Source organism: Bombus pascuorum, chromosome 16 (assembly GCF_905332965.1).
Source record: "Bombus pascuorum chromosome 16, iyBomPasc1.1, whole genome shotgun sequence".
In the NCBI taxonomy this organism is placed as follows: Eukaryota; Metazoa; Arthropoda; class Insecta; order Hymenoptera; family Apidae; genus Bombus; species Bombus pascuorum.
The window spans coordinates 1,938,781-1,954,010 of NC_083503.1; the positions used below are offsets into that span (position 1 = coordinate 1,938,781).

Sequence of the window (15,230 nt, forward strand, 5' to 3'; positions counted from 1 at the left end):
TTGTAATCTGCCACACATTTTATCAGTTTGATAATTAGTTTTCTTTCGTTTCAACGAAATCATCAGAATGTGACATCCATACGTCTTTTTTATTACGCCACTTTTTGCCTAAATTGAACGGTTTTGTGAGAACGTATATGTGCGTTCATAGCACTCAAAGGGTTTGAGGTGAATAGGCTGTGATAGTGTAAGTTGTTGCTAGTGTGTAGAGTGAAACAGGTTCTGTTGTGGGTCGTCGGTGTCGTTGCTGGGATACTGCAACATTTTGCTTCTCATTTTTGATGCTGAGGAAAAAAAATCGGACTGTGATCGCCGAGATTTGAACCCGGGTTCCGAACATTCGTAACCTAAGGCGCTAACCATTGAGCTGCCGTCGTCTGACAGTAGTTGGTGTGGAGTGATGGTATTTGCTGTCGAGTGCCGCCATGGGTTAAAGATACAAAAATGCATACAATGCACGTAATACGCATAACATGTGTGCGAAGAATCCAAAGTAGAGTACTCGTGAGCGAAATCTCTGTTTAGGACTAGAACTAGAAGCTATTTCTACAAAACCAGCGAAAATGACTGGTCTTTAAAAAATACGTAATAATAAAATATTTTTATATTTATTGATTTATTAATTTCTTGCAGAAGCGATTTCATGTTATATAGTACATTTTTGCTATTATTAATCCACCTGGGACCATGATCGACCTAAACGAGGGTTGGCGCATTTATAAAATTGTAGAACCAGTCATTTTGCTGCTGTGGCATTTCTAGCGTCAGCATCCAGCGATCCAGCGATCGATCGGGAATTTTCCTGATAACTGATATCGTCATATGGAATGATAGGCGGTAAAAATTTGAAAAACGTGTGGCAAGTTGTAGAAAACGAGGAAGCTGGTTAATTGGGATTCGATAAACAGAGTGTAGGACTCCTGTACACTTTGACAAGTACCAGTCATTTTCACTGCTATTGGTGTAAGTAACCTTGACACAGAATTATTTTCAGTTTGAGTACATAAAAGACGAAATAAAATTACACCATTGCGGAAAAAATATAACATAAAGCAGGAATTTTAAAATAAAATTATAAAACCAGATTTGACTGTAGTGGTAGTTCAGCGCATACTAAAATCTTGTGAATTCGCATAATATGCCTATGTAATTATTATCACTGACAATCTTTCGATTAAATGTGCGATGAAACGGCGGAGAATTTCAAAGGAATTCGAAAACTATTCTTTCTTTGCTTTTCTAACGTCGGCTACAGAAAACATGCACTCGGTGAACGATTTCTAAGGAACAAATATCAATAATTACGTTACGTGTGATCAGAAACTCTCTAAAAATTTGCGTTTTAATTATTAATACTCGAGGAAAGTGTTTTCCGAAAATAGATGCAATCAGATGGTCAAAAATAACGTTACCCGTTCGCTGGCTTCGTAACACCAAACGGAAATATCAATTTCAATTTAAAGAGGATTGTGGTCGTATTTCTCGACGATTTTTACAACGAGGAACGAAAAGCCATAAACTGGCGCGAAAAAAGGCAGAAGACACGGAGCAAATACGGGGAGAGCAGGCGGTTTGTTTGCGAATGCAGAAGTACGCCAGCGTGCAAGTATATTTCCAAAACTTGTTAAGCTCTCTGCTTCCCGGAGAATCATTATTAAAAGGGCTGGATGCGCGCAAGCAGAAGCTTATTATTCGCTTCGGCGTTGAATAAAACATGGAGGAAACGGGAGCGCGTGTGACGAGCGATTTAAAATATTCAATTGAATGCACGCTAGAAGCGGCAAGCTCTTTCCCTGTGGAAGCTTCGTCGATTTTGATCCACGGCAAAGTAGTAAATTACACGTGCGACACGAAATTACCGGAAAAGGTAAGTGGCTTAGAGGTATACTTTAGTCAATTTACAGTAACGGCACACGAATGTTAGCAAACTGTATAAATTAATGAGCGAACTAATGTCCAGAAGCGATACATATCGTCTGCTTATAGAACCAACACGTAATAGAATTTTATTGTTGCAATAGGCAGCGTCGCGATACCCAGGACAAGGAGCAAGGGGCATCCACAATAGCGTACAAAAATCGTACAAAAATAAATCAAAAGAAAGTCATTTTTTCTTTGAAATCGTTTCGTCCATGTTTCTACTAATTAAAAACCAAGTCATTATTTCTTAAACTAGTGGCGACGTAAGTTTCCAAAAAGCTTCCTTATTCGATGTGTATTTTAAAGACTGTAGATAGTCTGAGGATGAATAACTTTTGCGCGAACGTTTCGTTAACAAATTTTGTCGAATAATCGTGCTACAATTAGCTTTATACCCGTCAATATTTGTTAATCAAATTAATTATTTAAAATCAATTTTACCTCGTCATAACGACAAGTTAATAATAAAGAATGCAGAGGATTTTTTCGTCGATACGTAGTCATGAGGTGTGACGGTGCACATTAAATTGCAAAATGTGTGTGAGAAGTAAGCAAGTGTCCGAGTGCTCGCGTATCATTGGTTGCTTGCAATTTTCATAAAATTCAATCCATTTCACGAGCCTGTGGAAACGAGATGAAAGGAATGAATCTCATTACCTCTTGAACCTTCCTCAGGACGATGATCTTGTGCCACTGATTATCGTCGAAGCGGATTCGGACTGGCTTTATGTGCAGATCTAATCTTCCTTTAGCCAACGTCATGCCCACGGCTGCCCCTCCGTCTCTCAGGGATACGGTCAGATAATCATCTCCCTGTCCTGCAATGACACAAAGAAAGAAAAAAAAGGTCGGTTACTTTGATGTGAATTAAACAGCAGGTTTGTGGCTACAGTCTCGTGGTTTGGTCAGCAGCCAGTGGAAACCGAAACGCGATTCAAATTGATCTGCTTTGAAATCGTAACGAAAGTTCGGCCAAGTGAACGTAGGATAACACGCAGACCTAACGAACAGAAAGCTCGCGTGGGAAGAATTTGAGAATTCTTATTAAACGCATTTAATACGAAACAATGCGGTCGGATAAAACGAGGGAAATTCGCGTTTGGGGGTGCAATTTCAAAGAAAAATTAATCCCACTGAACTGGATGTTTCCCTTTGAGAGTTGCAGGTCTCGCAATGTCGAAAGATCGGTTCACCGTTTGCTGAAATGTTATTTCCTCCGCGGGAATGTAGACACAAAATTGCGAGCTTAAGTCGTCCGTGAGAACATGTACCGTGGCATTTTCAAAATGAATTTTCCAAACTGTAAATTCTACGTTTGTAACATCGGCTGTGCGACGAAACGTTGCTCGCGCTGTCGTTGTTCACTGTACTGCGTTTTGTCTGTGCGATGGCTGTGCCATAGGCGAACTTGGATAAACCGCATGGCCAACAAACGATAATCGCGCAAACAGTAACATATTCCTATCTCTGATTTCTCGTTAATACGTAACTTCGTTAACCCTTGCGCGCGTAAAGAGCGAAGGTGTGCAATGAGATTATAATTCGCGTTAATCCGGCGTAAATGTAAGATACACAGGGCTGGACGTGTATTTAATCCGGTCTGTAACCCAAGCATAATTATACGAAGCCGCAGACTCGCCTGCGCCCTTTACCCGGAAACAATAAAAATAAAGTGTCGTTTGCCGCGTCTTAATCCCTCGTGCGCGTAACGAGCTCGCCGATATACCGAGCATAATCCGCGGGCTTTTCAGTTCGTTCGCCATGATAATTATTAACGACGGGCTCTCTGTCCTTCTCTCTCTTTTCCCTGTTTCTGGTCGAGTCAAACCGGAAACGAAAACCAGGGAAACTAATGGTAAGCGGATACAAGCGATTTATACACGTCGTTTCAAGTTCTAATCCGATACGAGCTCGATTACCGAGAGAAATTGTCGAGAGCCTGACGAGACTATAGTTGCTCTCTTTTTTCTTCTGTTTTCTTTTTTTTTTTATTTTTTTATTTCTTTTTATTTCGTCTCTTTTTTAGTCTATTGTTTGAAGCGTGGCTGGTGAAAACGGAGCGCTGCAAATGACATTATTTCCGCTTGTTTTCCCGCGGTTGATACTGTTTTATTATTATCGCTGGGGAGATTTGTAACCGCGAAATGGACGAGTTTTATCAATTCGTTGCAGCTTTCTATTTTATATTCGTTTACTCTGTTTGCGTTCCTGTAACAATACCCTTTTTTAGACAATTGTTAGTTGCTTTTCCATTAGATTGTTTCGTTACGAAGTCAAGAATCAATTTTAGGAACACGCATTGCTGAGAGACCAGTTTCTAAACGTTCTGAGAAACAACATTGTATATTGAAATAATTCTTGCGGTTGAAATAGTTTAATAATAGCGACGATAGTGTGTCTCTTTTTTATTTTTATTTTTCTTTGTTTTCGTTGAATTAAGAACATACATTTTATTGCTATGATATTTAATTATCGAATAATCTGCTGAAGGATACTTATGCAAAAATATTTTTATAAGGAGGAATTCTAATTGGAATAAAATGAAAATAAATAGGAGAATAATTCTATCGAAGTTTCAATCGATCAAATACAGTTGCTACTATGTTGAAAAGTTTACAGAAAATATGCCACGCGAAAGCCAAACTGATCAATGGAAAAGTAAACGCTAATCATGCATACTATATTTTAGTAGAAATTGAGACATTTTCTGGAAATATAGTCGATCGCAGAACGCTTCAAAACGCTTAAATACGAACGAGTTACGTAACTAGATAGATTTTTAGAATCAGAGAATAGGCTCGATTTCGCCTTTGGGAATTACATTTTTGTACGAAACTTGAGTTGAGAAATATCTTTTAGAATTCTACTCGAAAGAATTGGCGTTTCCCAGAGGCGAATTGCATTAAAAGGATAATAAATGAAGAACGTAACAGGAACCTCAATTACACGAGACGAATTCTAGGAATTCCTCTACACAACAACAACGACGACGAGGGCCAATGGAATTTTCACAAGCAACAGTGACTTAAAAATTTTTAATTTTCTCCCTGATTATTTGGTAATTAATAGTACTCGGTACTATTATTTATACAGAATATTCTATGGATAACATTTTACTTTCTACGTTCAGTTGTACTTAACGTGCTACTCCTTAGTCGCGAAAGAAATTATTGCGTGGATTGTAATTTTGAAATTTGGAGCTGCCAATGCGATAATTGAACGTTTTAAAGCTTGATAGATAGTTTTGTACTTTTGTGGATTATTCACAATTGTTTGCTTCGAGTTGTTTAATTTGGAAACATTCTGTTTCAATTTATTGGAGTGGAAAGTAAGTGATTGCGGGTTTTGCCATTACCATCCTATGACAAAATCCGCAATCACTTAGTTGCTAATCCAATATATTGTACAATTTTATTTCATTTTTGTAGTTGAACGTTTTAAATCTTAATGGACATTTTTGTACTTTTGTGGATTATTCACAATTGTTTGCTGCGAGTTGTTTAATTTGGAAACATTCTGCTTCAATTTATTGGATTGGAAACTAAGTGATTTTGTCATTACCATTTTATGAAAAAATTATTGTACAGTTTTATTTCACTTTTGTCGTTGGACGTTTTAAATCTTAATGGACATTTTTATACCTTTGTGGATTATTCACTATTGTTTGCTTCCAGTTGTTTAATTTGGGAACATTCTTTTTTTTTTTTTTAGTTTATTTTGGTTTTTACAATTTGTCCTGAAGGACATTTGGTAAAGTATTATATCTTATTGGTAAAAAAAAAAATAAAAATAAAATATAGCATGTGGGTGGCTACCCCCAGCGGGGTGCCATCTTCGTGTTTGCTAGGTTATATCTTTTGTGAGGGAACATTCTGTTTCAATTTATTGGGCTGGCAACTAAGTGATTGCGGGTTTTGCCATTACCATCCTATGACAAAATCCGCAATCACTTAGTTTCCACTCCAATATATTGTACAATTTTATTTCATTTTTGTAGTTGAATGTTTTAAATCTTAATGGACATTTTTGTACCTTTGTGGATTATTCACAATTGCTTGCTTCGAGTTCTTTAATTTTGCAACATTCTGTTTCAATTTATTTATTGTCAGATGGTAGTAACAAAATCCGCAATCACTTAGTTTCCAACCCAATATATTGCACAATTTTATTTCATTTTTGTCGTCTATGTAATTATTACCATCAATGGCGTTTATTTCAAATATATACAAATTACAGATCTATGGTTTTGTTCTCAATGGGACCTTAAAACATGCTCATAAATAAAGATAACTTTTACAAGTCTAATTTAAACTCCTAAATCTAAATGATTTACGACATAATGATCCAGACGACAAAAATTATTTATGAGCATGTTTTAAGGTCTCATTGAAGACAAAACCATAGATCTGTAATTTGTATATATTTGAAATAAACGCCATTGATGGTCATAATTCTGGTAAACCCTATGAACTCGTCGTTAAGCTTCGTACACAGTGTTTTTCATAAGTGTTAATAATGCGAATCTCTTACTATTGTAACTATCTATTTTATTCAATTTGCAAATAAATACATTTTTATCGTTGGAAATGTACAACTGAAAAATATATTGTTTAACGTTGAAACATCTCAAATATTTACATACACATATACGTACGTATATTTAACAAATTATTACAAAAATTAAAACGAGCAATAAAATTCGTGCATTTTAATAAAGAAGTACCAGATTAGGCTTGGGAATACGCACGTTTGCTAACGAAATAAATGCAAATTTATGACAATCTGTAATTCAAGGCTACCAGCTGTGATTAATTAATTAATTAATACCAGTGTGATCCGTAATTTTCTTTCAATCCACGGTTTGTGCGATGTGTTTTAAATAAAAGCAACTCGAAGATTTAGATACTTGAACGTGGAATTAAATAAAAATAAATATGTCGACGTGACTTGTTATTATTTGGCTGGAAATTTTTATGGAAATTCATATTTTCCATGCAAGTGAGTCAAATATATTTTAAAAAGAAATTCGCATAATCTTCCATACTCTAAATATCATAACAAATATTTTACTTCGGTCGTATTTAATATCTGGTTGAAAAGTTCCTTTCGTTTTATAAAAACACAATAGACGCACAATATTTTCCATTTTATATTATTTTACCAATTTTCTTCTCAAAATAAAAATCACAAGGTTCGACAGATTAGGTTTGTATTCAGATGCATCGTTGTAAAAGACGAGTCTGTAAAAGAAAGACACTTTTCGGACAACCTAATATTTAAATCTTCCATAAATAGAATAAACACCTGTGCTATCTCATAATTTTTACCTGTCCAAGTGACACGAAAGATTTGTTTTTGCGAATTTCATTGAAATTGTTGCAATATGCTGCATTAAATTAGAATTATTGCCGAAAACAGTAACACGCAATGTTCAATTTGGAAAACGAATTCTTCAATAATTCGATTGTAAGATATACCGATATAATAATATTACGACTAAATCAATATTCGTCACACGCCACTATTTATTCGAACAATTAATATTCGTTATTTGCGTCAGAGGGTGGCACGGCGCGTAGATATCAGCGCAATAATTAAAATACAAACACGTTATTCCATCTACTAAACATTTATCAAACAAAATTAGATATTTCTGTAGGAAAATCAGCTGAGTATTTTTAATGGAAAATAGTCGCAACACTGTCGTACTAATTGTACAGCACGGTAATAAAGTGTTGTATCGTTATTTATTTGCATATCTAATTTATTAATTTTGATTTACGAATTCTCGTGTACAAACAAGTATAGGCAAATGGGAGAATATTTTGAGTGAACGTTAATTAGCGAAACATTGATGGCCCTACTCTACAATACGTAGAATAATTGAAAAGCGTGGAAACGACGATTAAATGGAAACGCAGGCCGAGTGCAGTGAAACAGATTTGTGTCGTAATAATTTAGAATAATATTTTCATTCTATTCTAATCGTTTCTACATTAATTAATTTAATTTCAAGCAACAAAGGTTTCTCAATCTAAACTAACAGCGGCTGGAAACATTCACGTCGTCCGTGACAGCTGTCAGAAATTCGAGTTACAACATTTTCACGTAAACTTCCCATTTCCTTCAGTCGATTTATCTGTTTATTGCTTGGTCATGACGTCGTTTTACAGAGGAAGAAAAAAAATCATATGTTACATTTTATGACACACGTCCTCGGAGTGGCATTTTTACCAAACGTAGCGCGGCCATTTCTGAAAGTCTCTTGCCACCGAGGTATTTGCATTTAAACCGTGACCGCACGCTAATTATTCCGGAGTTAAGGCGTGTAAAAAATGCAGGCTGCACCGTAGACTTAATTGCAGCTGGTCATTTGCATACGCCTAACTGCATCACGCGTGCATCGTCGTCTCTAGCTGTGCCAAGGCAAAACAAGCCTTTCGTCCGCGGCCCAGAGGAGCCGAGATGCTCGGCAACGAGTTACTCTGATGTCTCGCAGCAATTTCGAAACTGGGAAGCGTCTAAGCTGCGAAACGATAGCTGCGGTTATATCGCGTTGGCTACTAAGTGATTGCGGATTTTGTCATAAGATGGTAACGACAAAGGCTGCAGTCACTTAATTGCCACACTAATAACTTGCAACAGAATGTTGCAAAATTGAACAACTCGCAGCAAACAATTGTGAGTAACCCACAAAGGTACAAAAATGTCTATTAAGATTTGAAACGTCAAAAATGAAATAAAATTGTACAATAATTTTGTCATAAGATGGTAATGATAAAAGCTGCAACACTTAATTGCCAATCCAATAAATTGAAACAGAATGTTGCAAAATTAAGCAACTAGAAGCAAACAATTGTGAGTAACCCACAAAGGTACAAAAATGTCTATTAAAATTTGAAACGTCAAAAATGAAATAAAATTGTACAATAATTTTTTCATAACATGGTAACGACAAAAGCTGCAATCACCTAATTGTCAAAATAATAAATTGAAACAGAATGTTGCAAAATTAAACAACTCGCAGCAAACAATTGAGAGTAACCCACAAAGATACAAAAATCTCTTAAGATTTAAAACGTCAAAAATGAAATAAAATTGTACAACAATTTTGTCATATTGCCAATCCAATAAATTGAAGCAGAATGCTGCAAAATTAAACAACTCGCAGCAAACAATTGTGAGTAACCCACAAAGGTACAAAAATGTCTTAAGATTTAAAACGTCAAAAATGAAATAAAATTGTACAACAATTTTGTTATATTGCCAAACTAATAACTTGCAACAGAATGTTGCAAAATTAAACAACTCGCAGCAAACAATTGTGAGTAACCCACAAAGGTACAAAAATGACCATTAAGATTTAAAACGTTCAACAACAAAAATGAAATAAAATTGTACAATATATTGGATTGGCAACTAAGTGAGTTTCTTCTTTCTTATTTCTCCGATATATTTCTTAGTATTTTTATTTATTATTTACATTTTTGCTTATATCTAACTTATTGGCAACACGATAGCACGCGCGTTTACGAAAATTTTCCCGCGAGCTGATAATATCGAGATGAACGAGTTAGCTGCGTATACGCGTCAATGCAAAACTTGAATAAATATGAAAAAATGAAAAACAATAAATTACCATTTATCATAGAAACTGGAAATTTGAGTAAAAAGTAATATGAATGAAATTTAGTATTATGTTTGCTTTTTATTCCAGTAAACTTGTTATGTATTTTACAAAAAAAAAAAAAAAAAAGAAAAAAACAATATATTCAAAATAGAAACTCCCATACAGTTCGTGCATATCACGTTAGCTCTACGTTTGGACTATTGCACTTTCGCAAACAATTTTTTAATAGCAAATTTTGGAATATTACGCGAGCTAAGGAAGATAAGAGATATTTTACGCATTTCGTCGGTTTGTTATATTTTATTACAGTTCGAAATTCCACGAGGTTTGCCTCGTTCTCTCGCATAAATCTGTTGTCGTGCAATTGAGTTTCTCCGTGGATGTAACTCTGTGTAGTGTGCATATTCTGCGAAATACTTTGTTCGGGATAATGGAGTTGTATATAGTTGCAAAAAGATGATATCGCTGTAAAGTTGGACATGCAACTGAACACCGTAGCTTAGTATAATAACGTACTTTGATTCTAAATTAGAAGAACCAGATAAATCTGCTACAATGAACGCAACAATTAGAAATTATATGACATATATATGCACACGGTAATTGCCGATAGTTTCTCATATTTTGCAATAGTATTGTGATACATTTCTGATAGCCTGAAGCGTTTAAAAGTCAAATAATCGTACGATGTTTCATAGTTGAAGTAAAAATCATAATTGATGTTAAATTATCTTCTATTCGCATAAATCGATGAATTCAAGCAAATAGAATTAATAGAATCAACTATACGATTTTTTATACTCGTGAATTGCATATACTCTGCTTAATAATGTACGTCGAACATGCTTTTCCTACAAATATCAAAAAAGTTTTCCATCTCCGTGTTATCTATGGAAATAATAAATTGAATTATCGTAGTTGATGGAACTGACGATTAAAGGTAAACAGTTGGCAAATCAAATAAATATTAAATAAAAGGAAAGATATATTGTAGGAAATAAAGAAACCGAAATGGGAATTCCATTTAATTTTACTTGCGAAAACCATCCTTCATGCGTTTATTCTTCGCAACTCTCCTTTAATACAATTAGTTCTTCGTGCAACTTCATATCGAAGTCCAAAGTGGTTGAAACTTTTAACTTGATTATTTGTTCCTTTCGTGTATATTACATTCAAGCACTAGGAAGTTAGTATTGTGCATAAAATTTGCCTAGCAATAGCGTAAACTTTATTACACTAAGTTGCACGAGTTGTTAAAAATCTTTGGATTAAGATTATATATTTAAGAGAATAATTGAGATAGGAGAATTTTATATTCAGAATTTTCAAGCTTTTCCCACTACTATGAATATTCATAAACACGTCTGTAACACAGTATAAATATTTACAGGTATGTATTTAACGTAGCATAAATGCTTATACTGTGACTGTTGCGTTGGCAACTAAATAATTGCGGATTTTGTCATTAGTTGGTATTGGCAAAATCCGCAATCACTTAGTTGCCAACCCAATAGGAATATCCTGTTACGTTGAAGCGTTGAAATGCGAAACAATGTGAAAAAACGTGTTGTCGCTGTATTGTAAAGACACAGAGAACGAGACTGAAATGGCACAAGTGTAGAGAATAGTAAATTCACTGGCAAATGCTTATGGGTGGAAATTCGAAAATAAGATGAGATAACGGAAGAGAAATCGCCGATATCGATATGAAACATTAACAGCTAATAAAAATAGAAATTTGTTAATTACCGGCTGGGCAGGAAGCGCGATTGCGTCCATTGGCTGTTTGAACAAAAAAGCTTTCATAAATATAAATTGAAGAAACACCTTGTGTTTTATGAGACGTGAATGAAGATGGAGCTAAACATGGAGAACTGCATTCCGAACAGCGCATGAAAATGAAAAAGAATCGCCTTACGATAGCACGATATTTCTTTCGAGTAAACCAAATCGGCCGTTGGATATTTTCCCACTCTGTGTCTTGCCACCTTGCTTTATCTCGTTGCAGGACGTAACGCTGCCATGTTCTTAGGACAAAATGTTTATATAGCGGGTTGAAATTAAATTGTATACTACGTAGCTATGTTTGCCACTTGCAGAATTGGGAATTATTGTCGGCGAGAAAGTTGTATGCACTGGGAAAGCACGTACATTTTGTGTACAGTGCTCATACGTGTACCACTCGCGTAACTACGCTAGCTATGAAAAACGATATCTGAAAGAAGATTTCGCGTGAAACATAGTTTCGTAACGCGTAGAAATTTTATAAATTTGATACTATAATCTTCCCGGAGTCTTAATTCTCTCTACGTCCTTTAATTTTATCATATAAATTTCCTGGCTCTGATAAATTTCTAATAATAATATTTTACATAATCTTGCCAACTTTTCCAAACCTAAGGTCTATGTGAGAAAGCTCGACGTATAGAACGCAACACAAACATCTCAACACCCACACGCTCTGCCTCGTTACACGTCCATGTGCAAAGCAAGCCCATTTTGCCGCATGTCAAAAATAAATCAACCCTTCCATCAGCCCGGCCTTTAAGCCCGAAAAACACACACTCTCTGGCCGTAGGAAGTAAAAGCGATAAAAGTGGCGCTTTAAAACCTTGCCGCACTCTCGTTATGATAATCGTAGCGCGCGCTAAATTAGTCACCCGTTTCACGGGATAACGCACACGATATCCCTGGCGAGGGCAGATTAACGCGCAAGATATTGAGCAGAAGTAGAATTTGCCGATAAGTATCGCGACCAGCGGAACGTAGTATCTGGTGCAGCTGCATCGTAGGTGAAATCAGGGCGAAAGAGAGAAGGAGGAGGCTGCGGCATCGTGAACTCGAAATCTATACGCTAGCGTTCGCGCGAGTACGTTCCGCAATGCTGTAACACGCGCGTCTACAGGTCGTTGGGCGTAACGCGGTCAGCAGGGTACGCGGGGCTCGACTGCACGCGCCAAAATAAGTAGAAAATGGAAAATAACATTTTATTGTTCGGGAACCTCGTTTTCCAGAGAATCGAGTTTCCACGTTCTTGTCAAGTACACTCGAAGCTGCTTGATATCGCATAGTGAGAGTCAGTTGCGAGTATACGCGCCTCAAAGCCACGGAATTTATTCAAAAACTCTTACACCTGTGGTTGTGTAAATTGAAAAATGAACAAGCATAAAGTGCGTATGCGAGGGATAGATACGTATTACACGTGTGAGAAGTATGCAAATTAAAACACACGTGTAAGTAGGCTTGTGTTATATACAGGGTATTTGGCTACAGGTGTCAGAAAATTTAAGGGCTGATTCTTGAGGGCAAAATAAAACGAAAATAAAGAATACAAAATTCGCGTTTTCCGCTTTGTTCTTTAGTTATTGGCAATTAAAGAGCGACCAAAATACGCCTGCACGCGAGCAGACCTCCTTACACGAGCGAAAGGAGGTCGGCCTAAGCAACGGGGCGCACAGTGATCCTCAAACCGAACACATGGGCGCCAGGCTACCTCGTGCGAGTCGCAGAGAAGAAGACCACGAAATTCAGAGACGGAAACGACCGCGTGCCACGTATTGCAAAATAAATGATAGATTGAACATTAAACCTGCTTACTCGTGGAAATGCACAAGAAAATTAACCGTACACTTGTATAAGGCAACTTTAGGCGAACTTTATTTTTGTAAGGGGTATACTCACTTTTGACTCTCGCTGTACGTAACGCTGTACGCGTGTAGGTATACACACATGTACGCAAGTATATGCAGATGTATTCATTGCACACACGGCGCGTGTTCTACTTCGCTACGTCGCATCTCTGTCGTCCCTCTCCGCAGTACTGGCCCCAGGTCGCTTATTTGTTCCCCAGATAAGCTGTACCGGTGGTCAGCCGCTTAAATTATGCACATTTTTGCCGGTGCACAAGACCACGCTACCGAGACGAGTTTTCTGTTACCGATCTTTATGACTGAACATCGCGGTACGAGCAGGATCTACGTCCTGCCGTGTCTAGCTGTTACGTCATTGAATTACGATCATTAAACCGCGTATTTCTACAGAAAATGAGACAGCAAAATGCACGAAGGTTATGGTAGGTAAAACATCCAAAGTAAATTGGTCTATTTCGGCTTGATTTCTTTGATCGTGTTCGCATGAAAATATAAAATCGCAGGCGATCGGTTTGAAATTCTGTAGGTGGAAATGCAACTCGCTTGTTCCATCGTTTTAATTATTGCATCGTACGATATTGTATCTCGATGTACACCGGTGCAAACGTTAGAAGCAAAATCTTCTGATAGAGCGTACGATCGGCGAAAGTTCGACGTATCAATCAAACGTACGAGAAAATAATAGGAAGCGAATGAAAAACGAACGCGGACCGAGTGTACCCGTCGCTCTGGCGTTTGCCTCTTCTATCTTAAAAACCTCGGTCCGCTAACACGATATATTTCTGTAATTGCAGCCATCCATCACACAGCGACCGCAAAAATACCAATCTCGCCCTTCGAGCAACGAAAAAAAAAAGGAAGAAAATGGGAAAAAAAGGAGATCCCGCTCGTAATACCACACAATGTATCGTTGAATCCTCGAAAGCAGCTACTCCAAAGCTCGATAATCGAGGGCTGTATCGACGCAGCAAACCGCCGTGAAAGTGGCAGCGCACCGGCTCCACCCTAATTGCAATTATCGTCATCTCTGTTTCTTCCAATTCTCCGATGCTCACGGGATTGTGATTATCCGCTTCTATTTACAGTGTGCACACCGAGTAACGAGGAACGGAAGATCACGTGTGAGATATTACATTCGCCATACTCGGATCCAGCCTTTTGGAACGAAATCCGAGCGGCACAGAGGCCGATACGTTATCAGAAAGGAGGATTCCCCTGGGACCGACGTCAATAAGAAAGCCGCCAACTGCGCTTCTCTAATTATCGGCACCAGGATATTAGCTGCAGCATCTACGTGACACTGGCTCTGCGTCTGACTGCAGCGAATCCTGTGTTTCGCGAGGGCAAGACAAAGAGAACGGCTAATCGGGTTCCACCAGGTCCCTAGAAATGTCGCTGACTATAGCTGACCGTGTTATTTCCAGGGGAGAAGAATAGAGAAATAGCTAAATATTTCGTAATTGGTCTCTTGCACGTAAATTTTTATTTTTCACGTTACACGGATATCGACGAAGGCGGATTTTCTCCCGTGGACTATGATTTTTTTTACAAATTAAGATTCTTTGTATTTGGTGTTTATTGGTATTTTTAATACTTTTTTGCTCGTGGCGACTGTAGATCGTAGTATTGGATAATTTTATTAATTAGCGGCGTGGCTAAACGATCTTCCAACTCTCGGGCAAAGATAGAGAAAATTTTATTGGGAAGATTCCATGCGAATATATTGGCTTGGCAACTAAGTGGTTGCGGATTTTGTCATTACCATCATATGACAAAATCCGCAACCACTTAGTTGCCAACGTAGATGTACCATATTTCCCCTTTTATTATTTTATCGCTAGAAAATAATATAATATTATCAGAATTACAAATAATACTAAAAATAATATAATAATACTAATAATAATATACAAATTTTGTTCTATTATTGCAAAATGGATCGCACAAAATTCAATAAAATAATACAAAAGAAAAAACATTGCATCTAATTATTTTTTTATAAAATGCCAGAAACTTTTGGGATAATCTAT

The 15,230-nt window shown here is 36.9% G+C and overlaps 1 protein-coding gene across 10 annotated transcripts in view; it reads right to left on the minus strand.

Moving 5' to 3' along the window:
* The window catches only part of LOC132915224 (neurexin 1), a 622,298-nt gene that overhangs the window by 307,919 nt on the left and 299,149 nt on the right, over positions 1-15,230 (minus strand). For 6 of the 10 annotated variants that reach the window (XM_060974982.1, XM_060974983.1, XM_060974977.1 and 3 more), the window contains 2 exons: positions 11,300-11,332; positions 2,578-2,738 (listed from right to left, as the gene is read on the minus strand). In XM_060974982.1, coding sequence (XP_060830965.1) covers positions 2,578-2,738; positions 11,300-11,332 — 194 coding nt within the window. The remainder of the gene's footprint in view (positions 1-2,577; positions 2,739-11,299; positions 11,333-15,230) is intronic. The other 4 variants (XM_060974986.1, XM_060974985.1, XM_060974984.1 and 1 more) reach the window with 1 other exon arrangement.